General features: G+C 39.9%; 2 protein-coding genes across 6 annotated transcripts; both read left to right on the forward strand.

Moving 5' to 3' along the window:
* The first annotated feature begins 38 nt into the window (after positions 1–38).
* Positions 39–24,658, forward strand: CTXND2 (cortexin domain containing 2). 5 transcript variants are annotated; one of them, XR_006583025.1, is made up of 3 exons: positions 14,118–14,274; positions 23,198–23,493; positions 24,424–24,658. XR_006583025.1 is itself a non-coding variant. In XM_045033480.1 (3 exons), the coding sequence occupies exon 3, from the start codon at positions 23,269–23,271 to the stop codon at positions 23,434–23,436; it is 168 nt and encodes a 55-aa protein (XP_044889415.1). In that variant the 5' UTR covers positions 14,127–14,274; positions 19,955–20,118; positions 23,198–23,268; the 3' UTR covers positions 23,437–24,658. The 5 variants fall into 5 exon arrangements, 3 of the variants coding, with proteins under 3 accessions (XP_044889416.1, XP_044889414.1, XP_044889415.1); XR_006583026.1 differs by having other exon boundaries at positions 24,428–24,658; XM_045033480.1 differs by adding an exon at positions 19,955–20,118 and having other exon boundaries at positions 14,127–14,274; positions 23,198–24,658.
* On the forward strand, positions 8,362–8,887 carry LOC101093878 (spindle and kinetochore-associated protein 2-like). The gene has a single exon (XM_006935099.3). The coding sequence runs from the start codon at positions 8,362–8,364 to the stop codon at positions 8,722–8,724; it is 363 nt and encodes a 120-aa protein (XP_006935161.3). The 3' UTR covers positions 8,725–8,887.
* Positions 24,659–25,157: the final 499 nt, after the last annotated feature.

The following is a 25,157-nucleotide window of genomic DNA, read 5'->3' on the forward strand; positions in this document are numbered from 1 at the left end:
GAGTCATTCGCCGAGACCCGCCTGCTCGGGGAAACTGGCCAATAGAAACGCCAAGAGGTAGGGCCGGCCACTGTGCCTGCCGGTTCATTGGAGGAGGGGCCCTGAAAAAGAAGTCCAGCTGTCTCTCTAATCCCGCCTCCTGTGCGTCAGAGGTCAGTGATCAAGTGACGTCAGTGAAAAACAATTTTACTAAAAAGCTTCGCTAAGTGGTGGTTTCGCTGGCTGACCGCTGTGCAGACGGTTGGTTTTGTAAATCTTCTTTAGATTCTCTAATGCTTGAACTTTACCCAGTGATTTGTAATCCTTTCTAGAGTTTTTTTTTTTTCTCCTTTAAGGATCTTTTCCCTGGTGGAAAAAGTTCAATAACTAATTTTTGAGTGCTTGCTATGGAACTGGTAGTGTAAAAGGATCTGGGCATTTAAGGTCTGGTAAGGGAGATAGATACCTACTGCGAAAACGGAAGGCAATGTATGCAGAAGTGAGTGGGATGACTTCCTTTGGTCAAACTTAGGGACATACTGATGGGATTTTAGTAGGGAAGTGCTAAGATGAGGACTGAACAAATTTTTTAATAATCGGAAAGCATTGAGCATTCGCTCCAGAAGCTGTCCAAACTGTTTTATGTGTATTTACTCATTCGGTCCTCACAACACAGTGATGTAGATTCTATTATTGTTTCCATTTTGCAGATAAGGAAACAAGCAAAGAGATTAAGCAAGTGATAACCAACTAGTAAGTAATGGTGTGCGAGGCAAACTGGAGAAGTTTGACTCCAGGGACATGTTTTAGCACTACAGTTTTAGCTCACCTTACATATCTTTCACAAATTGTTTAATATAAATTTAATTCGAATTTTAACAGAAACTCTGTCATGCTATTGAGCATCTTTGCATTCTTATAGGTTATATATGTAATACAAGGATTACATTGATCCATTTCTCTTGTTTAGTTAACAGCACAGTTTATCTTAGCTGAGGTAGCTTAACATAATTTGTATATTATTGTTTACATTTGTTAAATTAATTTTTTCTTTGTTGCTATTTTGTTGTGTTGTATTTCCAATTCATCATAAAAGAAAAATCATCCACTCAAAAGAAGTATATTGAAACATAAGTAGTGATAAAAAAAAAGTCACAAGTATAGTATTTCAATTCAAAATTGTGTAGTAGAGCTAGGGGCATCTGGGTGGCTCAGTTAGTTAAGTGTCTGACTTAGGCTCAGGTCATGACCTCAAAGTTCCTGAGTTCAAACCCCAAGGTTCCTGAGTGGGAGCCCCACATTGAGCTCTGTGCTGACAGCTCAGAGCCTGGAGCCTCCTTTGGATTCTGTGTCTCCCTCTCTGCCCCTCCTCAGCTGACACTCTATTTTCTTTCTCTCTCAAAAATAAATAAACATTAAAAAAAAAAAACAGAATCAAAATTATGTAATAAAGATAGCCAGCTATTAAACAAGATCGCAGTTTAGGGGGCACTTGGGTGGCTCAACATTTAAAGCAGCCAACCCTTGATTTTGGCTCAGGTCATGATCTCGTGGTTGATGAGACCGAGCCTGGTTTTGGGTTCTTTGCTGACAGCACGGATACTGCTTGGGATTCTCTCTCTCCCTCTCTCCCTCTCTGCTCCTTCCCTGTGCACACACAAGCTCTTTAAATAAATAAATAAATAAATAAATAAATAAATAAATAAATAAACATTTTTTAAAAGTCTGCAGTTATATAGACTGTAAGTTTTGTGCCTTTTCATGTGGTAAGTTCATCCAAGCAGCAATAAATAAATGAATAAATAAAAATGTAAATAGAAAGTACAACTATGAATAACTAAAAACTGGATTTTATTGGGCCAGCAATCCATTTGTCTATTGCCTGCTACATTTTGGCTGTTAGGAACTTTTGTCAGTGACTCAAAAAGCCATCAAAGCTTTCAAGTCATATTTGAACCAAATACAATGACCTCATTGCCATGTAAAATGTATTTTTCCAGAATGAATGCAAAATAATGTTTTCCAGTATGAAATAGATGAATTTGTGGATAAGAAAGATCAAGTTACATCCCTGGTTTAAAAATGGCAAAAGTCATTTTGTTTCAGCAATGCTTGTACAACTAGCTACAAAGTTAACAACATGGGAATGCAAGCTGGTGCCGTCTCCCTTGAAAACAGTATGGAGGCTCCTCAAAAAACTGAAAATAGAACTACCCTACAACCCAGCAATTGCACTACTAGGAATTTATACACGGGATATAGGTGTGCAGTTTCTAAGGGACACATGCACCCCCATGTTTACAGCAGCACTATCAACAATAGCCAAAGTATGGAAAGAGCCCAAATGTCCATCGATGGATGAATGGCTAAAGAAAATGTGGTATGTATATACATATATATATATATATATATATATGTATATATATATATGTATATATATATATTTATACACACACACACACTCTCTCTCTCTCTCTCTCTCACACACACACACACACACACACACACACAATGGAGTATTACTCGGCAATCAAAAAGAATGAAATCTTGCCATTTGCAACTACGTGGATGGAACTGGAGGGTATTATGCTAAGTGAAATTAGTCAGAGAAAGACAAAAATCATAAGACTTCACTCATATGAGGACTTTAAGAGACAAAACAGATGAACATAAGGGAAGGGAAACAAAAATAATATAAAAACAGGGAGGGGGACAAAACAGAAGAGACTCATAAATATGGAGAACAAACTGAGGGTTACTGGAGGGGTTGTGGGAGGGGGGATGGGCTAAATGGGTAAGGGGCACTAAGGAATCTACTCAAATAATTGTTGCACTACATTCTAACTAACTTGGATGTAAATTTTAAAAAATAAAAAAATTTAAAAAAGTTAACAACAAATGTTTTGCTTAGAGAAAGTTTAACAAGCTATTGGCAAAAATCCCTAATCAAATACCACACAGAATCATGGTATAGAGCATGAAAGGGCAATATTAGCCCTGTACTTGCTAACAGTGGACACCACCAATGTACATAATATGAACCATTTCGCAGCATATATGCAGTACATAAGGAAAAATGCCCAGAAACTTCCTGTTAGGATTACCATTCAAAATTAAAGTTATGCTAATTCTATTTTTTTTTTATTTTTTTGGCTCTCTGTCATTTATTTATTTTTTTATATGAAATTTATTGACAAATTGGTTTCCATACAACACCCAGTGCTCATCCCAAAAGGTGCCCTCCTCAATACCCATCACCCACCCTCTCCTCCCTCCCACCCCCCATCAACCTTCAGTTTGTTCTCAGTTTTTAACAGTCTCTTATGCTTTGGCTCTCTCGCACTCTAACCTCTTTTTTTTTTTTTTCCTTCCCCTCCCCCATGGGTTCCTGTTAAGTTTCTCAGGATCCACATAAGAGTGAAACCATATGGTATCTGTCTTTCTCTGTATGGCTTATTTCACTTAGCATCACACTCTCCAGTTCCATCCACGTTGCTACAAAAGGCCATATTTCATTTTTTCTCATTGCCACGTAGAATTCCATTGTGTATATAAACCACAATTTCTTTATCCATTCATCAGTTGATGGACATTTAGGCTCTTTTCATAATTTGGCTATTGTTGAGAGTGCTGCTATGAACATTGGGGTACAAGTGGCCCTATGCATCAGTACTCCTGTATCCCTTGGATAAATTCCTAGCAGTGCTATTGCTGGGTCATAGGGTAGGTCTATTTTTAATTTTCTGAGGAACCTCCACACTGCTTTCCAGAGCGGCTGCACCAATTTGCATTCCCACCAACAGTGCAGGAGGGTTCCCATTTCTCCACATCCTCTCCAGCATCTATAGTCTCCTGATTTGTTCATTTTGGCCACTCTGACTGGCGTGAGGTGATACCTGAGTGTGGTTTTGATTTGTATTTCCCTGATAAGGAGCGACGCTGAACATCTTTTCATGTGCCTGTTGGCCATCCGGATGTCTTCTTTAGAGAAGTGTCTATTCATGTTTTCTGCCCATTTCTTCACTGGGTTATTTGTTTTTCGGGTGTGGAGTTTGGTGAGCTCTTTATAGATTTTGGATACTAGCTCTTTGTCCGATATGTCATTTGCGAATATCTTTTCCCATTCCGTTGGTTGCCTTTTAGTTTTGTTGGTTGTTTCCTTTGCTGTGCAGAAGCTTTTTATCTTCATAAGGTCCCAGTAATTCACTTTTGCTTTTAATTCCCTTGCCTTTGGGGATGTGTCGAGTAAGAGATTGCTACGGCTGAGGTCAGAGAGGTCTTTTCCTGCTTTCTCCTCTAAGGTTTTGATGGTTTCCTGTCTCACATTTAGGTCCTTTATCCATTTTGAGTTTATTTTTGTGAATGGTGTGAGAAAGTGGTCTAGTTTCAACCTTCTGCATGTTGCTGTCCAGTTCTCCCAGCACCATTTGTTAAAGAGGCTGTCTTTTTTCCATTGGATGTTCTTTCCTGCTTTGTCAAATATGAGTTGGCCATACGTTTGTGGGTCTAGTTCTGGGGTTTCTATTCTATTCCATTGGTCTATGTGTCTGTTTTTGTGCCAAAAGTTACGCTAATTCTAAAAGACATATGCACCTGTGTGTTTACTGCAGCATTATTTGCAATAGCCAAGATATGGAAGCAATTCAAGCGTCCATGGACCTATGAATGGATAAAGATGTGGTATACAATGGAATATTACCATAAAAAAGAATGAAATCTTGCTATTTGCAACAACATGGGTGGATCCAGGGAATAAAATGCTAAGTAAAATAAGTCAGTCAAAGACAAATACCATATGATTTCACTCATATGTGGAATTTAAGAAACAAAACAAATGAACAAAGAAAAAAAGAGACTCAAAATATAAAGGACAAACTGGTGGTTGCCAAAAGGGTTGGGGTGGGGGGGAGAGAAGTGAAATAGGTGAAGGAGATAATGAGTACACTTCCTCTGATGATCACTGAGTAATGTATAGAATTGTTGAATTACTGTATTGAACACCTGAAATAACACTGTATGTTAACTATACTGGAATTAAAAAATAAATAAAAATTTGTTTAAAAATAAAATAAAAATATATATTTTATACATTGCTAAAGTATATGTCATAGTAAAGATAAGAAAAAAGAAAACTTTTGAAAGGATGCACAGAAAACCATTACCTATACTTAGTTCCAGGGCAACAAATTGGAGTCTAAATGGGAGAAACTCTTAGTTTCCACTGAATTTTTTTGTAATATTTTGAAAGGTAAAAAGCTTATATGTAGGTCTGGAGAATGCTAAGAGAAATAAAAACACTGACACAGTAAAAAAGAAAAAAAAATGAAGTTGCAGAAAAAGACCTTTTCATTTAGAAAAACTTTCATTTAACAAGGAATTATTTTGGGGGCGGCTGGGTGGCTCAGTCGGTTGAGCGTCCAACTTGGGCTCAGGTCATGATCTCACGGTTTGTGGGTTCAAGCCCCACATCGGGCTCTGTGCTGGCAGTTCAGAGCCTGGAGCTTGCTTGGATTCTGTCTCCCTCTCTCTCTGCCCCTCCCTCACTCACGCTCTGTCTCTGTCTCTCAAAAAATGAATAAACGTTAAAAATAAATAAATAAAGGGGCACCCAGGTGGCTTAGTCTGTTGAGCATCCGACTTTGGCTCAGGTCATGATCTCACAGCTCATGAGTTTGAGCCCTGCGTCAGGTTGTGTGCTGACAGCTCGGAGCCTGGAGCCTGCTTCAGATTATGTGCCTCCCTCTCTCTCTGCCCCAACCCAGTCGTGTTGTGTCTCTGTCTCTCTCAAAAATAAATAGACATTAAAAGAGAAAATAAAATAAAATAAAATAAAATAAAATAAAATAAAATAAAATAAAATAAAATAAAATAGAATTATTTTGTGAGGTGTGAGAAAGTCTGAAAAAATATCTTGGGATCAACACTGATAGAGTTGTAGCCTTGGGTGAGGGAAGGCCATTATTTCTACAAAAGAGAAAATGTCAGTCCACTTTCTGTTTTATTCAGGGAACAGTTGGTAGCCAAGGAGTAGTTCTCCTGAGCCTGCTTAAGTATAGAACAAATTAGTAAAATCTGTAAATATAGTAAAATAGCATCCAGTGAGCATAACCTTTGAAAAGAAATGGGTAAATGTTAGAAGACTTTTTTCTGCAGTAAAGTAAGGGGCAAGTAATGGCGAAGATGCTGTCACAAGGGCTGGAGTAGAATATCCCTTTTCTACTATACAGATAATACTAACAAAAAGCATTTTTTCCAAGTAGATTTATCTGAGCACCGTTTTCAGTATTTTCACTAACTTGAATTTATGACTTCAAGTTAAAAAATGCCATGACTTTTAATCTTAAGAACAAAGTATCAGGATTTTGTAAGAAAACCAGACAGTTGTGCAAATGCCTTGACCACCAAGAGTTTATGATTTCCCAATATATGATAATTTTATTTCTTCACTGGAGAAAAAAAAAAACGAATGACACATTGTTGAACATGTTTTAACCACATCAAAATGTCACAACTGAATGGGGGGAGAAAAACTTTTCAAAGTTGAATGTAACCCATACAACTAAATACAACTCCTGCTCTCTCCCAAATTGAAACATTCCACTTTTGAGGTTTCTGTATGCTGTATGCCCTTCTACACATGTCCTTCAGTTAGAAACCCTACATCAGGGCACCTTGGTTAAGCAACCAACTGGCTCAGGTCATGATCTCACGGTTCCTGACTTTGAACCCCACGTTGGGCTCTGTGCTGACACCTCAGATCCTAGAGCCTGCTTTGGATTCTGTGTCTTCCTCTCTCTTGACCACTCCCCCACTCATGCTCTGTCTGGCTCTCTCTCTCTCTCTCAAAATGAATGAACATTTAAAAAATTAAAAAGAAACTCTACATCATACAAAGTCCATGTTAGATCAAAAACCGTTCATTCAGAGTGACCTGATGATAGCCCCACTCATTGCAATATCTGACAACCCACTGTGAATTCAGATTTTCTAATTCTAGTAGAAATGAAAATTAAGAAGTTGATTAAGAAATAACTGGGGCACCTGGGTGGCTCTGTTGGTTAGGTGTCTGACTTTGGCTCAGGTCATGACCTCACAGTTCACAAGTTCAGGCCCCACATCGGGCTCTGTGCTGACAGCTCAGAGCCCAGAACTCACTTTGGATCCTGTGTCTCCCTCTCTCTCTGCCCCTCCCCGCTCACGCTCGCATGCTTGCACACACGCCCTCTTTTTCTCTCTCTCAAAAATCAACACTGTTAAAAATTTGTTTAAAAAATGACCTATTGCACATGTTTTCAGCTTACCGATATTAAAGTTACTATTGCTACTATTAATTTTTTACCTGTTACAAGTTGTTTTGTTACCTTGATAATGATGGCAAGGCAGTTTTTTTAATTATTTAAAATGGTGATCTGCGGATGCACCAGTTTTAGTGTCTCCAGATATAGTTACCAGATTTAGCAAATAAATATACAGGTTGCCTAGTCAATTTAAACTTCAGATAAATGACAAATGACTTAAAAATTTTTTTTAACTTTATCTCTTTTTGAGAGAGAGAAGAGAGACAGAGTGCGAGCAGGAGACGGGCAGAGAGCAAGGGAGACACAGAATCCAAAGCAGGCTCCAGGCTCCAAGCTGTCAGCACAGAGCTCCATGCGGGGCTCAAACTCACAAAATCATGACCTGAGCCAAAGTCCGATGCTTAACTGACTGAGCCACCCAGATGCCCCACAAGTGACTTTTTTTGGTAAAAGTATGTTCCAAATGTCGCATAGGACATATTTATGTGTTTTTAAACATTCATCTTTCATCCAGAAACCCTACTCCTGGAGGTTAAAATTTTAAGGAACACTGATCCAGGTTTTTTGCGGGGGGGGGGGGGGGGGGGGAGACTGCAGGCAGAAAATCCACTTAGGCTTAGGTAAGTAGCTACTGCAGAAACCCAGGACAGCAATTACAAGGATCTGACACAGGTCAATGAAACTGAAAAGACAATGATTGCCACAAGTACCGTTTTGACAAATAATCAAAAAGGTTTGCCAGGGAACTGTACGTGTATGGAATGAAAGGAAGCTGTGACGTCAAAAGGATTTGGGATAATATCAATAACAGAGATAGGGGTAACTGGAAGCTCAGGTTTGTTCTGTTCATATTTATTTGTTGGATTGGTTGGTAGGACAGCCAGGTAAAAATGCTTATTAAGCATATGAAATCATAGGGCATCTGCCCAAAAGAGAGGTTGGGACCCAGATGTAAACCTCACCAACTGCAAGACACTGTGGTTTCATAGAATGCTAGCACCTTAGTTAAAAGAGAGAGGCTAAAGGACACAAAAAATGCCTCCAGAAATGCCTGTTTCAGTCTGAGGAATGTCAACTATTCAAGATGGAGGCAGAGGTCAACAAGATGAAACTGATGTTCCATAAAGCTGACTCTGATCCAGATTACATTCGGTACAGACCAGAATATGAAATCAAGACTAATCATCCTGAGTCAGCAAGCAAGAAAAATCCAGTTACACTCTTAACGGAATCATTAGCAATAAAGTCTCAGTATCAAACTTTGCATGCATGCTTTAAGCCATTAGCTGTTGGGCAGAAAGAGACTAAGAGCTGTGTTTGTGCCACTGTCCTTAAGACTACGACCATAATACAAGAACTACAAAAGCAAACAGACTTGGAGCTGTCACTGTGGACTAAAAAGAAAACTGTGGCAGAGCAATTAAAATCTCACATGTCAGAGTTATGAAGAAATGGACTTGCCAAAGAGAACTCTCGTGGAGAAGAGATCCATTCCAGAAAATTTTAGGAAGATGTCTTTTCAGCACTTGATGACTAGAGGTAGGGGGATGGGAAGGAGATTTGGCTTGACTGACTGGATAATTGATGCCTTTCACAAGATAGGGGAACACAAGAAGGGCAAAGAGTAATCAATAAAGTTCAGCTGAAAGGATGGGATGGGAATAAAGGGATTTTAAAAATATATGCACACACAGGGGCGCCTGGGTGGTTCAGTCAGTTAAGCATCCAACTTCGGCTCAGGTCATGATCTCATGGTCCGTGAGTTTGAGCCCCGCGTCAGGCTCTGTGCTGACAGCTCAGAGCCTGGAGCCTGCTTTGGATTCTATGTCTCCCTGTCTCTCTGTGCCCTTCCCACCACCCCCCATTCATGCTCTGTCTTTCTTTGTCAAAATAAGTAAACATTAAAAATTTTGAAAAATATATGCACACCCACTTAGTCTTATAGTTTCAGACAAGGAAGTTTAACACTATTTTGCATCTGTTTTTGTATAATTAGGATACCATAGATGTCTTGGTAAGAGAATATTTATGCACCATTTATGCAGTCAAACGTGAATGGCCATGCTTTGGAAATTAAAGGATAGAAAGAAAAAAAAGAAAGAAAGAGAGAAATGCCTATTTCAGACGATGGAAGAAGGAAGAGGCAATCTGGAAGAAGCAAGGCAATGAAGCAAAAGGAATTTCGAGATAAAAGATTTTGGGCAATAGCATCACGTGTTCAGAGATGAGGATGAGCAAACCTAAGGAGAGTAGATGCAGCAGAAACCACAGTTGAGTGAGTGACAGTGTTCAGAAAGTGAGTAAACGTAGTCAGATAGCTGGCATACAACACCTTTTCAAGAAACATGGGGGCACCTCGTGACTCAGTCGATTGGGCATCCGACTTGGGCTCAGGTCATGGTCTCACCGTTTGTGAGTCCAAGCTGCTGTCAGCACAGAGCCTGTTTCTAATCCTCTGTCTCCCTCTCTCTCTGCCCTTCTTCCACTCACACTTTCTCAAAAATAAACATTAAAAAAAAACACTAAGAAATATGGCAGTGAAGGGGCACCTGGGTGGCTCAGTTGGTTAAGCGTCCAACTCTTGATTTTGGCTCAGGTCATGATCTCACGGTTCGTGGGTTCCAGCCCCACTCTGGGCTCTGTGCTGACTGTATTGAGCCTATTTGGGACTCTCTCTCTCTCTCTCTCTCTCTCTCTCTCTCTCTCTCTCCCCCTCCTCTATGCGTGTGCACACTCTCTCCATCTCTCCAAATAAATAAAAACTTGAAGGAAGGGAGGAAGGAAGGAAGGAAAGAAGGAAGGAAGGGTGGAAAGAAGGAAAGAAAGAAAGAAAGAAAGAAAGAAAGAAAGAAAGAAAGAAAGAAAAAAAGAAAGAAAGAAAGAAAGAAAGAAAGAAAGAAAGAAAGAAAGGCAACGAAGGCAAAGTAATCAGATGGTAGCTGGGATGGGTACGTAGAGTACAAATAGAAAAGTATGTCTACAGACTGAGCTTGTGAAAAGCGTTGCAAATTAAAGATGAAGAAAATATATATGCCTGAGAAAACAAGTAAGACATGGTGCTGGAGGAGACCAGCAGATAGGTTAGGCCGCATATGGACATATTACTCTCAAAAAACCAAGGCACATTTTGCTGAAAATGTGTAAACATTTTGAAGTGGAAGAAAGAGAGGTGTTGACTCATACGCAGTGGCTTTGATGATCAAAGAGTTAATAGGTCAAACTTCTGCTGAGAACAAAAGGTAGAAATGCTGTTGGTTCTAGCTACAGAGCTGTGGGTAATTTGGGGAAGTGTATGACTAAGAATGTATACATAAAATGATGGTCTACTTCTCTGAGACCCTAAAGTCAGAAGGCATAAATGTTCATGAAACTACAGAGCATTGTTACTACTTGGTCTGCCAATATCAGAAGCCAGAGGTAAGGAAGTAAACTGAGGAATTTACCCAGGATTAGAGAACAGGTTGACAAATTAGGTCAGTATCTTGGGGGTGGGAGATTCTAGAGCTGCAGAAGGAGATGAGACTGGTCAGGGAAACAAGAGAAGCTAAGAGAGGTTATGGGGCTGAGCAGAAAGGTTAAATTCTGGAAGCTGATGTTGATAGCACCTTCAAATGTGAGGGAGTGGGATTGTCAAAGGATAGAAACTGAGAACATATATCACAAAAGTAAAAATATATTGTCAGTATGTGTGTGTTTATGTATATATATAACCTTTAAATCAATGAATAAGAGAGGAATAGCCCAATGACAAGAAGAGAAAGGATAGGTACAGGATATCTGAAAGTGATGTACAAACAAAAATTCAAATACCATACTAATGAGGGAACTACAAGGGTTTTTTTTTTATGTTTTTGTTTTATTGTTGTTGTTTTATTTCTGAGTGAGAGAGAATGAGAGGACAAGCAGGGGAAGGGCAGAGAGAAAGGGAGACACAGAATCCAAAGCAGGCTCCAGGCTCTGAGCTGTCAGTGCAGACCCCAACGCAGGGCTCAAACCCACAAACCGTGAGATCATGACCTGAGCCAAAGTCAAATGCTTAACTGACTGAGCCATCCAGGCGCCCCAGAGAAATGCAAGTTTTTAAAAACTGAGATGTTGTTTTTGCCTGTTAGCTGGACGAATATTTCAAAGATTGAAAGTAACCTATATTGGTGACACTGGAAAAATAAACACTTTCATACCTATTTTGTATATTACAATAACCTTTCTAGTGTGTGACTTGGCAATACCTGTTAGTATTCTAAATATTCATATCCTACAACCTAGCATTTATATTTTTACCATTTTGAGGAATTTATCTCACAAAAACATTTCCACAAGTGCTCAGAAAAATATGTGCAAGGATACCCATTGCAATGTTGCTAAGAAATTTGAGGGGCTCCTGGGTGGCTCAGTTGGTTGAGCAACCAACTTTGGCTCAGGTCATGATCTCACGGTTTGTGAGTTCAAGCCCCTTGCCGGGCTGTGTGCTGACAGCTCAGAACCTGGAACCTGCTTTGAATTCTGTCTCCCTCTCTCTCTGCCCCTCCCCCACTTGTGCTCTGTCTCTCAAAAATAAGTAAGTGTAGGGGCGCCTGGGTGGCGCAGTCGGTTGAGCCTCCGACTTCAGCCAGGTCACGATCTCGCGGTCCGTGGGTTCGAGCCCCGCGTCGGGCTCTGGGCTGATGGCTCAGAGCCTGGAGCCTGTTTCCGATTCTGTGTCTCCCTCTCTCTCTGCCCCTCCCCCGTTCATGCTCTGTCTCTCTCTGTCCCAAAAATAAATAAACGTTGAAAAAATAAATAAAAATAAATAAATAAATAAATAAATAAGTGTAAAAATAATTAAAAAAAAAAATCTGAAACAACCCAAATGCCCACTAATAGTGAAAAAAAATCAGGGATATGTATGTAATGGAGTACCTACATACTTAGCAGCCATTAAAATGAATTAAGTTGATCTAAATGTATTAAAATAGAAAGATGTCCAAGGTATATTATTAAATGGGGAAAAAAGCATAAAATGAGCATTATCTTGTAAATGATAATAATTATAATAAATATAGAAATTAAAGCTGGAAAAATCCACTAAACTATTAATAGTTTGTTTCTGGAGCATAGGATTAATAGGAGATTTCTATCTTTTGGTACATATTTCTGTAATGTTTGAAGGACATCTATAATTATAAAAAAAAAAACAGAAATATGCAGCAATTTTGTTTTAAGGTCCATCACTAAACAATGGTAGCTATCATAATGAGCAGCAAAGCCTGGTTTTGTTTCAGACTTTAGTTTTTCCTACCCTGAAAACTGAGAGGTAGTACCCTCACCTCTCCCACACAATTTGTGATTGTATGGTCAGGGGCAAGAGAAATTTGGAAACAGAAAATTATTTTATTTTATTTTTCTCCAAGAATTAGTGACAGATTATTTTCTTCAATATTATTTTTAAATGTTTATTTATTTTTGAGAGAGAGAGACAGAGACAAGAGTGCAAGTGGGGGAAGGGCAGAGAGAGAGAGGGAGACAAAGAATCCAAAGCAGGCTCCCAGCTCTGAGCTGTCAGCACAGAGCCTGATGCGGGACTCGAACTCACAAATTTTGAGATGGTGACCTGAGCTAAAGTCCGACTCTGAACCGACTAAACCACCCAGATCCCCCCCACCAAATATTTTTAAATTGCTACATTTGGAATTTGGAAACTGAAAATATTTTTAATTGCTACATTTAGAATTTAAATTGCTACATATTATTTGGGAAAATAAAAGTGAGAGCTGGGACCATACCTCATTCTCCGTTCTGTCCCCAGCATCTAGCAAATGACTGACACATTATTGGCATTTAGAAAAATTTATTAAATATAGCACCTCTTCCAGAAGAGTTACTTTTCTAAAGGTTGATAATATTTTGAAAATTTATCTAATACTCAAAACAATTTTTTGAGTAGATAATATGTACATGGTACAATATAAACCACCCAATTTCTCATCTTGAAGCCACAGAATAATTCTCTCCAGAAATATTCTGTATATTTATAAGCATATGTAAATACAGATAGACAAGTTTGCACGAGAGCGTGCATGCACACACATACATACACCCTATAAACATTTTTTTTGTTTGTTTTTTTGTTGTTGTTGTTTTTGAGAGAGAGAGACCGAGACAGCACAAGTTGGGGAGGGGCAGAGACACAGGGAGACGGAGAATCCCAAGCAGGCTCTGCTCTGTCATGCCGAGCCCCACGCAGGTACTAGGAGATCATGATCTGAGCTGAAACCAAGAGTTAGAGTCTTAACCGACTGAGCCACCCAGGCACCCCTAAAAGTTTTTTGATGAACCAAATAAAACCTTAGAGGAAATAGTAAATTTCGCTATATATGAACACATGTAATACCTAATACTAAGTAAAATAGTTTAGACTTTTCTGATTCAAATGTTCTAAGTAAATTCTTTTTGAGAAAAAGCAGATTTTTGAGCTTCAACGATCTTGTTGGTAAATAGTTCCCAAACTTGAGCATACATTACAGTCCCCCTAGAAGGGCTGGTTAAAGTTTCTGATTCATTAAGGCATGGATGAGGGTCCAAGAATTTGCATTTCTAACAATGTCCCACATGTCACCACTAATCCAGAGAACCGTTGCAGAGACCAAAAAGCTGGCTCCTGACCCATCTTCTACCACCCATGTGATCCACTTACAAGGTATTACTTGAGCTATTAACCTTGGCTGCCCCAGCCCTTGGAGAGTTGTGGAAATATTCTTCTACTGACCTGGGCTCCAATTTAATCTAGTGGATCATTTTCTCACTCACTATGGGAGTGTCTGAAACTTGATCATGTTTTAGTTGAACTATTCATGAAGCTTCTGAGTTCAGTGTGGGAGTGGGGAAGGGACAGAGCTACCAATCACTCTCCTTTCGTAAGAGGGCGTTGATAAAAAGGGGAGAGGCTGCCAAGAGATGTGCTTGAGCAGGAAGAGACTGCCCTGCCAACAGCCAGCCTTGGCTATCACTCTCTCAAGAGGTAAATAACTATCTGTATTGTCTTTCTAGTGAAGTTTTTATGGGAATAATTACAACAATCCTTCTGAGTTTTGTAGAGCTTCTCTGCAAACTTGGGAAGTACTAGGGAAATGACTGAGGGAAAAGTAAAGGGTTTTTATGCAAAAGTGAAACTTTACAAGGTACAGCGTTGTTTTGAAACAAGCTTGGGGAACCCCTGTGGGTCCTATTGTCTAGAGGATGTCTTTGATTTTAGGGATTATAGTAGGAGAGTGTCATTATTGTATTTCTTCGTTATCACCTCTCCCTTTAGAGTAAACTTATGGCCCGGACAGAAAAGCTGGGTCTTTTTAGGTTGTTTTTGTTGTCGTCTTGTTTTGGTTTTTGCATATTTATCTTTAAGAAATACAAGGCAACAGATGGGGGAAATGAGGTGATTTGAGAAGGCAACATAGGAAAGGAAGAGGGGATTAATCTTTCGGGGAAGTATCAAGTGAAAGTGGAACTAACATCCGATACAGATTTGTAACTGCTGTTGTTGTGTGTCCTACTTTAGCAGTACCAAACTTTACATAAACCGATAGATTCCTGCCCTATCTCCTTTTCCCTATTCTAGTCCTGAGCAGTTCTGCTGCTCATCTCAAATAAAACAGGAACCTTAAGAACCACTTTAAAAATTCTAGGACATGGAAAAAAGGTTTTGGATTTATCTGCCAAGAAAAGTGACTTTACCTAAAAGGTCTTAAAGACTTTTTCTTTTCAAGAAAGAGGAGCATCCACAAGCTGGAGAAATGGGCAGAGGGATAGAGAGAGAATCTCAAGCAGGACCCATGCTCAGTACAGAGCTTGACACAGGGCTCAATCCCACAATATTGGGATCATGACCTGAGCTGAAATCAAAAGTCTGATGCTCAACCCACCCAGGCACCCCTGCCTAAGAGGTCTTAGAGGAAAGGAAACTGAATATCCAAGGCTGCAATAATTTGTGATTTTTTTTTTTTTGCATTCTAAAAAACTTTTTACATAATTTTGTATTCAAAATCTTGCTTTTTTTTTTTTAAGAGAAACCTCCAACTTGTATAAACTTCAGGCCTTATAAAACCTAGATATGATCCCCGAATATGAAAATAAGAGCCAAGAGCATGCATGGCATACTTGGAACCAAAACAACATCAGCCTTTTTCTTTCCTTTTCCTTTTTTAATAAGAATGTATTTTACTTTTTTTTTTTAATTTTTTAACATTTTTTTTTTAATTTATTTTTGAGACAGGGAGAGACAGGGCATGAACAGGGGAGGGTCAGAGAGAGGGAGACACAGAATCTGAAACAGGCTCCAGGCTCTGAGCTGTCAGCACAGAGCCCGACGTGGGGCTCGAACTCACGAACTGCGATATCATGACCTGAGCCGAAGTCGGCCGCTTAACCTATGAGCCACCCAGGCGCCCCTGTATTTTACTTCTTGAGGTGGAGGGAGGAAAGGTATCAGCCTAACAGGATCAAAATTAGCTTATTGGAATTTAGCATCTGTGAGTGAGAAGTTTGAATAAGTGAACTAGAGACCTTTGATTCAAAGTTCAGAAATTCAAGGGGCACCTGGGTGGCTCAGCCGGTTGAGCGTCTGACTTTGGCTCAGGTCATGATCTCACGGTTCATGAGTTTGAGCTCTCCGTCGGGCTCTGTGCTGACAGCTCGGAGCCTGGAGCCTGCTTCAGATTCTGTCTGTCTGTCTGTCTGTCTGTCTGTCTCTCTCTCTCTCTCTCTCTCTCCCAAAATAAATAAACATTGAAAAAAATAAAAATAAAAAAATTCAGAAATTCAGATTCAATGAGATAAGGAGGAAAATCAGAGATGACTTTCCAAATGCTGAACGTTTTCCATCCCTCTGCAATATTTGAGGCTCTTGGTAACACACCTCCTTGAATTATCTCATCGCTTCAATTTCATGACTCTCCACTCTTCAGGTGTTCCTACTATAACTATTCCATCTGTGGTTTCTAGCTCTCTTTCCACCACCGTAGAAGCAGACATTCCCTTGTTTCAAATTCTCCTTTGGCCATCTCATCTACTTCTATGATTTCAACTACCCTGCATTTGGGTGACTCAGCTCTAAAGATCTTGCTCTTCTTTACTCCTAAACTTCAGTCCCACATTTCTGCCTCTTGAGCATATCACACCAGTGCCTTTAAATTCAACCTACTCCAAACTGAACTCATCATATTCCCTTTGAATATCTGCTAATTCCTAAAATAAATTGTTCTATTAATGGCAGCATTTTTCTTTCGGCCATCCAAAGTCAAACCCCAGGTCATCTTTATCACTTCTTCTTCCTCCCATATGTTCATTTAATGTATAAGTCATGTCAAATCCTTTCTCATCCATTCCTTCCTTTTTGTTACTATGTTATCCTAGTTTATACTTTTCTTGCCTCTTGCTAAGACTGTTACAACTCCTTCTAACTGTTTTCCACCCTATGGTGTCTATTTGCTGTCTCCAATATCTTTTATATACTGTTGCCAGCTATCTTTTTAGAGCATGGCTTTGATGATTTACCTTCCTTCCTTCAACAAGCATGAATTGTATATGCCCAATATTCCTGGCACTGATATAGATACTAATTCATTTATGTAGGTATACTAAACACCTACAATGTGCCAGCCCTGCCATAGGCACTGAAGCTATGTCACTAATGGGACACAGACTAAGGCTTAGAGCTTACATTCCAGTTAGGGTCAGTGGGAGGTACAGTAAGATATGGCCCCTGCTCTCACTTATCTGTTCTAAATCCTTCAATGGTTCCCCCATGCCTGGAAAAGAAAATTCGAATTCTTTATGTTGACTTTCAAGGCTCATTATGATTTGTTTTTCCTCCCAAGTTTTTATTTAAATTCCAGTTACTTAAAAATATGGAATGCTTCAGGGCATTCCCTGGGTGGCTTAGTCAGTTGAGTATTTAACTCTTGATTTCAGCTCAGGTCATGATCCCAGGGTCGTGGGATCAAGCCCCATGTCAGGCTCCATGCTGAGCGTGGAGCCTGTTTAACATTCCCTCCTTCTCTCCTACTTCCCCTCTCCCCACTCACATGTTCTCTCTCTCTGTCTCTCTCTCTCTCTCTCTCCCTCTCTCTCAAATAAAGGAAAAGAAAAAAGGGGGGGGGGATGGAAGGCTTCATGAATTTGTGTGTCATCCTTGCACAGGGGCCAGGGACTGGAATGTTGAGTGACACAAAGATGACACAATTTATAATTCAGGCAGGGCAGAAGTGGGCGTATCCAATGATGGTAGCCTCGGTGCCCAACAAAATCATCCAGTTCCAGCAGTGCCCTAACCAGACTTCTCCTGTGCTGAACATGACTGTGGTTGGTTCCCAATGCCTCGTCTCCCTTCGTTTCTGCCTGTTTTTTTTTTTTTTATTTTTATGTTTATTTATTGCTGACACAGAGAGAGACAGAGCATGAATGGGGGAGGGGCAGAGAGAGAGGGAGACACAGAATCAGAAGCAGGCTCCAGGCTCTGAGCTGTCAGCATAGAGCCCGACGCAGGGCTCGAACTCACAGACTGTGAGATCATGACCTGAGCCAAAGTCGGACGCCGACTGAGCCACCCAGGCGCCCCTCATTTCCGCCTATTTTATAAGACCAATTCTACTTCATTCTGGAAGCTGACTAGCCTCTTCCTCCTTGCAATAAATACTTTTTTTTTTTTTGCTCAGGTGAGGGACATTGTTTCTGTTGCTTGCAACAAAGAATCTTGAGTGATATGAAAGTATTCTTTCTTCCTCTTGACTTGGGGACGAATAGAGAATGTGAAGAGGGAATATAAGAGGTCTGGATTTATTGGGGCCATTCTTGCTACTATAGGAAATCAGCCTGTGTATAAACTCAACATAGAAGAAAGGTGGGACTGTGAAATATAATAGACATATCAAGGCAGAACCCTGGTAACACCTTGAATCTCTGGATCCAACCATAACTAAAGTTAACTTTACTCTGGACTTCAGCCTCATAAGTTAATAAATTCCATGTATTGTTTAATATCACTCACGTGAACTTTTTGTCACTTGCAACCAAATGCATCCTACCTGATATCTTTTCATTCCGTCTTTGAAAAGGAATCCTTTGCCTGATTCTGCAGTAGGCTTTTAGCTATTTTACTTCTCTTCTTTCTTTCCCAGTTGAACTCCTCATAAATGATGTAAAATTTTAGTGTCTTCATTTCCTCACTGCCCTTTCCTGCTTAATCCAATGAAGGCTGGATTACTTCTTTACCACTCTGCTGACACTATTTTCTTTGAGATCACCAATAGTCTTTTCCTGTCTTAACTCAATGCCACGTTCTCAAAGTCATTCATTTGTTCAGCATTTTTTACATGCCCACTTTAGCAGAGTGTAGTGCTACATCCACTCATTGAACAGATATTTATTGAATAGCCAATATATCCCAAACTTTTAGTATAAAAAACAAACAAATCCTACTTTCAGGTCGGATTACTATTTTGTCACAGAAGACAGACTCTGAAGTAATCGTAGTAAACCATAGTGAATATTACTAGAATATCTCCCTAGAAAATTAACATTTAATCTAAAGCCTAAAAGTTGAATATAGAAGGATGGAAATAATACAAAGAGAATATTAATGACAAGGCTTAGAGGCAAAGGAGGATCATGCAAAAGTCACGGAACTGTGAGAAGTCCAGCATTTCTGGGTCACAAAGTACGAAGGAGAGAGTGGCAAGAAACAAGGTTAGATCAAATTATGGAGAGCCTTGGAACCCCATTAAAAAGTTTGAAGACTGTAGGCAGCTGGTGACAGATTTTAATCAGAAGACTGATGGATTTTCATTTATTAAAGACCACTTTGTGGTTTGGAAGGGAACACAAGTATTTTCAGGAATTCTGAGAGTATTTGCAGGAGTCTGGTATTTGCAGGAGTCTGGTACAGTGATGACCATGGGAATAAAGGGAATTGAGAAAGAAAGAAAGAAAGAAAGAAAGAAAGAAAGAAAGAAAGAAAAGAAAGAAAGAAAGAAAGGAAGAAATGACTTGAGAGAGAATTTTGGAAGTAGGCCCAAAAGGATATTAATAGATATAGGAAGTAAGAAGCTACTGAAATGTGGAATACAAGAGTTCCACATGACCCTGCTCTGAAAAGCACTGTAGAAAGGTGAGGAAATCAATAATGTGATATATATGTACATGAGATATTAAGGGGAATACAAATATCTACCAATTTTCCCACATTTCCAGCTGCCAGGAGGAGCCCCAGACTAGTTTTTCTCTTATCCCCAGTCTTTTTTTTTTTTTATAAGCATTTTCTCTAAGTTTATTTTGGGGGGGTGGGGAGGGGCAGAGAGAGAAAGAGAGAATCCCAAGCAGGCTCCACGCTGTCAGCGTGGGGTTCGAACTCACATAACCATGAGATCATGACCTGAGCAGAAACCAAGAGTTGGACACTCAGACTGAGCCACCCAGGCACCCCATCTTTTATCCTCAGTCTCAAAACCACTTCCTTACAATTCTCTGCCAAAGGTACAAGTCTGCCCATCGTGAAGACAATTACTGATATTGTTTCCCAGAGCTGCTTAGCTCCCAGCTGTCCCAAACTAATCTTTTATGAAACAAGCATTCTCTCTGTGTTCCCAAAAGATTCACTAAACCATTTTTTTTTCCCAAAACAAATCTGTTTGCATTTTCTTTCTCTCTAGGCTTGGAGGATGTTCAGGGTTCTTTCTTTCATGATGTACTTCTCATGGGTTACTCAGAAGTTCCCTCACTAGGGTTATCTAACTGCAGATCCCTCAGAATCAATGTCCCTCCACTGGCTTTACAGCACTGAATCCAAGTCTACCTCCAACCATTTTCTGTTAAGGTAACTTCCTTCCAGCGGGAATCCCTTTCAGGCTAGATCCTCTTTTGAATGATGCCCGGGGTTGGTCCCTATCTATGGGGTCACTATCTGGCCCTCAGGAAAAAAAAAATCTCCTTGATCAATCTCAATTCTGCCTTCTTTTATTTTAAAGTTTTTTTTTTTAAGTTTATTTATTTATTTTGAGAGAGAGACAGAGAGAGAGACAGAGTGCATGCACGCCTGTGGGGTAGGAGCTGAGAGAGAATCCAGAGTGGGCTCTACCCTGTCAGCCCCATCGAGGGGCTCCATTTCACAAATCATGAGATCGTGACCTGAGTTGGACGCTCAACTGACTGAGCCACCCAGGGGCCCCAATTCTGCCTTCTTTTCTGTTGCTACAGCCTGCTTCAGCCAACTTCTTTCTTTCATTTTATCATAGTAAGAGCACATAACGGGATTTACCCTCTTAACAAATTTTTTAGTGTGCGATACATTATCATTACTACTCGTACAATGTCATACAGCAGATCTCTAGAGCTGGTTCATCTTGCTTAACTACAATTTTATGTCTGTTGATTGATGACTCCCCATGATTAGTGATGTTCAGCATCTTTTCATCTGCTTATTGGCCATTTGTATAACTCCCTTAGAGAAATGTCTATTCAGATCCTTTGCCCAGTTTTTTAAAAAGTTTATTTATTTTGAGAGAGAGAGAAAGAGAGAGAAAGAGTGCAAGCAGGGGAGGGGCAGAGAGAGAGGGAAAGAGAGAATCCCAAGCAGGCTCTGTGCTGTCAGCACAGGGCTCAAACTCACGAACTGTGAGATCATGAACTGACCCGAAATCAAGAGTCGGACACTTAACTGACTAAGCCACCCAGGAGCCCCCCTGTGCCCAATTTTTAATTAGGTTATTTGTATTCCCATTATTTAGTTATAAGAATTCTTTATATATTCTAGATAGAAGTCCCTTATCGGATATATGACTTGCAAATATTTTCTCCCATTCTTTGGGTTGTCTTTTCACGTTCTTGATAGTGTCCTTTGAAGAACAGAAGTTCTAAACATTTTTTTTTCAAATCTATTTATTTTGAGAGAAAGAGAGCATGAGTGGGGGAGGGGCAGAGAGGGAGGGAGAGAGAATCCCCAGCAGGCTCTGCATTGTCAGCACAGAGCCAGACTTGGGGCTCAATCTCATCAACCATGAGAGCATGATATGAGTCAAGCCAAAACCAAGAGTTGGTCGCTCAAGTGACTGAGCTCCCCAGGTGCCCCTAAATGTTTTTCTTTTTTTTAAACTGAAGTATAGTTGATATACAATGTTACAATGTTACATTAATTTCAGGTATACAGCGGTTAGTGATTTGACAAATTTATATGCTAGTGCTTTGCTAACCACAAGTATAGCTACCACCTGTCACCATAAATGCTATTACAATACCACTGATTATACTCCCTATGCTGTCCCTTTTATCCTTATGACTTAGTCATTCCATAATTAAAAGCCTGTACCTCCCACTCCCCTTCATCCATTTTGCCCATACCCCACATCCCTCCCTTCTGGTAACCATTAGTTTGTTCTCTATATTTATGGATATATTTCTGCTTTTTATTTGTTTAATTCTTTGTTTTTTAGGTTGTTTTTGGTTTTGTTGTTGTTGTTATTGTTGTTGTTGTTGTTGTTGTTGTTGTTTTAGAGCCCACACATAACAAATCATACGTTGTTTGTCTTTGTCTGACTTATTTCACTTGGAATAATACCCTCTAGGTCCACCCATGTTGTCATAAACAGCGAGGTCTCATCCTTTCTGTGGCTGAGTAAAATCCCATTTTATATACATATATACACCACATCTTTATCCATTCATCTGTTGACAGACACTTGAAAAAGTCTTAAATTTTGACAAATTCCAACTTATCTATTTTTCTCTGCTGTTGCTTGTGCTTTTGATGTAATAGCTAAAAATTCTTTGCCAAATCCAAGGTTATGAAGATCGACTCTTTTGTTTTCTTTTAAGAGCTTTGTAGAGTTAGGTCTTTGATCTATTTTGAGGTAGTTTTTATATATGGTGTGAAGTAAGGGTTCAACTTCATTCTTTTGCATGTGGCTGTCCTGTTGTCCCAGCACAATGTTTTCTTTCCTCACTGAATGGTGTTGGCATCCTTGTCAAAAATCGGTTGACAATAGATATATGAGTTTATTTCTAGACTTCCAAATCTATCCCACCTAACTATATGTCTATCCTAGGCCTAGTGCCACACTGTCTTAATAACGGTAACTTTACAGTGAGTTTTGAAATCGGGAAGTGGGAGTTTTCTGGTTTTCTTCCTTTCAGTGTTGATTTGGTGGACTAAGTTTTAATAACCAAAATTGATCCCTTCTGGGATGTACTTCATTTTACATTAAAAGATGGGAATGACAGGGGCACCTGAGTGGGTCAGTCAGTTAAATGTCCGCCTCTTGATTGTGGGTCAGGTCATGATCTCACAGCTCGTGGAATCAAGCCCCACGTCAGTCTCTGTGGGTCAACGCAGATCCTGCTTGGGATTAGCTCTCTCCCTCTCTCTCTCTGCCAATCTCCTGCTCTCTCTCACACTCTCTCTCTCTCTCTCTCTCAAAATAAATAAACATATTTTGTAAAAACAATGGGAATGACAGCACAGTTAAACATAGTAATTAGAAAAAATAAAATAATTTTATGTTCATACCCAGTAAGTTAAGACTCCAGAACAAATTAGTTACAATATGTACTCTTAGAATTTGGAAGAAAAAAAAAAATCTTAGAGAAAGATTTGGATGTAACACAGAATTGGGCTGTTCAAGGTAGCTTTCCCTGGTTCTTACCAGCCAAGGAAGCTCTAGTTGATTTCTGAGCTATACATGTTTGCTCATGTTTTGCCTTGGAGTATTTTTCCAGAGGTTTTATGCTTTTATGTGTATATATTTTGAACATCACCCATACTAACTTTATCAATTTCATAAGTGCTTCTTAAATAAGCCTCGCTTTTTTTTTTCAAATCTCCTTTGGTTTTGACATGTTATTAAGAAAACACACACATACACATACAAACCAATCAACTTGTTTTATCCTCTTTTTTCTAGGAATATGACAAACCTGAAGATACCTGAGGAGGTAGCTACTACTGTACAAGGGTAAAGAAGTGTGTGTTCCCATGGATGATTCAAGCCTGTCCAGCAGTATTGATGTAGACAAAGGCTTTGCCATCGCCTTTGTTGTTCTTCTGTTTCTGTTCCTAATCGTGATGATTTTTCGGTGTGCCAAGTTGGTGAAGAACCCCTATGAGGCCAGCTCCACAACAGCAGAACCGTCGCTGAGCTGAACTATGAAAAAGCCTGACAGACTCCTCCTCAGGGGAGATATTAAATCTTCTATACAGGTGTTTATGATCTGGACTTCATATTGGTTCCCCTCTCTGTGTGTCAGCCTTCTCACTCTGGCATTCCACAATAGGCACAGGAGGGTGAGTTGAGAATAATAAAAAGGATGAAACACAAGCCAGTTTATATTCCTATTCAGGGAAATAGTTACAAAGTGGGACAGAGACAGGTTGAACTCATTGATTAAAATAAGGCCATGGGTTTCAATTCTCCAGTATCAAATGTCCTTAAGATAGTTGGACATAATTTTTGATGTAATGCAATACAATATAATAATGCTCGGGCACCTGGGTGGCTCTATCGGTAGAGCGCCTGACTCTTGATTTTGGCTCGGGTCATGATATTGTGTTCGTGGGCTCGAGCCCCACATCAGGTTCTGTGCTGATAGCATGGAGCCTGCTTGGGGGTTCTCTGTCTCCCTCTCTCTCTGCCTCTTCCCTGCTCATACACTCTCTCTCTCAAAATAAATAAATAAAAATTAAAAAAAAATAATGCTTGGAAGGCCCACCTAAAACCAGAATTCCTAGAGGTGGTCCTAGAAGATCCCTCTGGTTATGCAAATATAAGGCCAGCAGGAACCAATTGTTCTTTGATAAGAGTCTAACAGGACCTTTTTAGTGTGTGAGGTTTTAAAAAAATCTGCTACCCTTCTCAAGTGGGCAGAGCTGTGTGGTAGAGGGGGAGCAATTTCTCTTCAGGGAATCCCTTACTCTTTCTCAACCCCACATTTCCTCATTTATAAAATAATATCTAGTAGATTGAAAGGGGCCCTCCAAAAGATACGTCCATGTCTTCCCCTGGAAACCTATGAATGTTTTCACATATTTGGCAAAAGGATCTTTGCAGATATAATTAAGAATCTCAAGATGAATTCTTCCTGGATTAGCTGGGTGAGCCCTAAGTCCAATGACAAATGTCCTTTGTAAAAGACAGACAAGAAGATACAGAGAGACAGAGGAAAAGGCCCTGTGAAGACAGAGGCAGAGATTGGAGTCATGCAGCCACAAACTAAAGAACACTTGGCTGGAACCAACAGAAGCTGGAAGAGGCAAGGGAAGATTCTCATCAGAGCCTTTGGAGGGAGCACAGCCCTGCCAACACCTTGCTTTTGGATTGCTAGCCTCTAGAACTGTAAGAGAATAAATTCCTGTTGTTTTATGCCAACGGGTCTATGGTAATTGGTTATGGCAATCACAGGAAACTCATATGTAATACACAACGATGATGGTGGTAGTTATCATGATCAATCCAAGAATCTTTTAAAAGAAAACAGAAAAGGCACTCCTGGGTGGCTCAGTTAGTTAAGAGTCTGACTCTTGATTTCAGCTCAGGTCATGATCTCACAGTTTGTGAGACGGAGCCCCAAAGAACCTGCTCAAGATTCTCTCTTTCCTTCCACCATTTGTGCTCTCTCAGAAAGAAACAAAGGGAAGGAAGGAAGGAAGGAAGGAAGGAAGGAAGGAAGGAAGGAAGGAAGGAAGGAAGGAAGGAAGGAAATTATAATCTGTACTCTCCAAAGTCTGAAGTTAGGGCAATTTGGTAGACCATCGTCAACTGGCAGGAAAGTGCATAAGAGAATTCACTAGAAGGAGAGAGGGCATCTAGGCCATGGATCAATGCTCAACACAGGTTTTGCTGAAGAGGATTGAGTCTGAGTCTGGCC

This window comes from Felis catus, chromosome C1 (genome assembly GCF_018350175.1).
Source record: "Felis catus isolate Fca126 chromosome C1, F.catus_Fca126_mat1.0, whole genome shotgun sequence".
NCBI classification, from domain to species: Eukaryota; Metazoa; Chordata; class Mammalia; order Carnivora; family Felidae; genus Felis; species Felis catus.

Excerpts from the sequence above, each read along its gene's own strand:
- LOC101093878 (XM_006935099.3), top strand. The coding sequence starts at position 8,362 with ATGGAGGCAGAGGTCAACAAGATGAAACTGATGTTCCATAAAGCTGAC.
- CTXND2 (XM_045033481.1), top strand. The coding sequence starts at position 23,269 with ATGGATGATTCAAGCCTGTCCAGCAGTATTGATGTAGACAAAGGCTTT.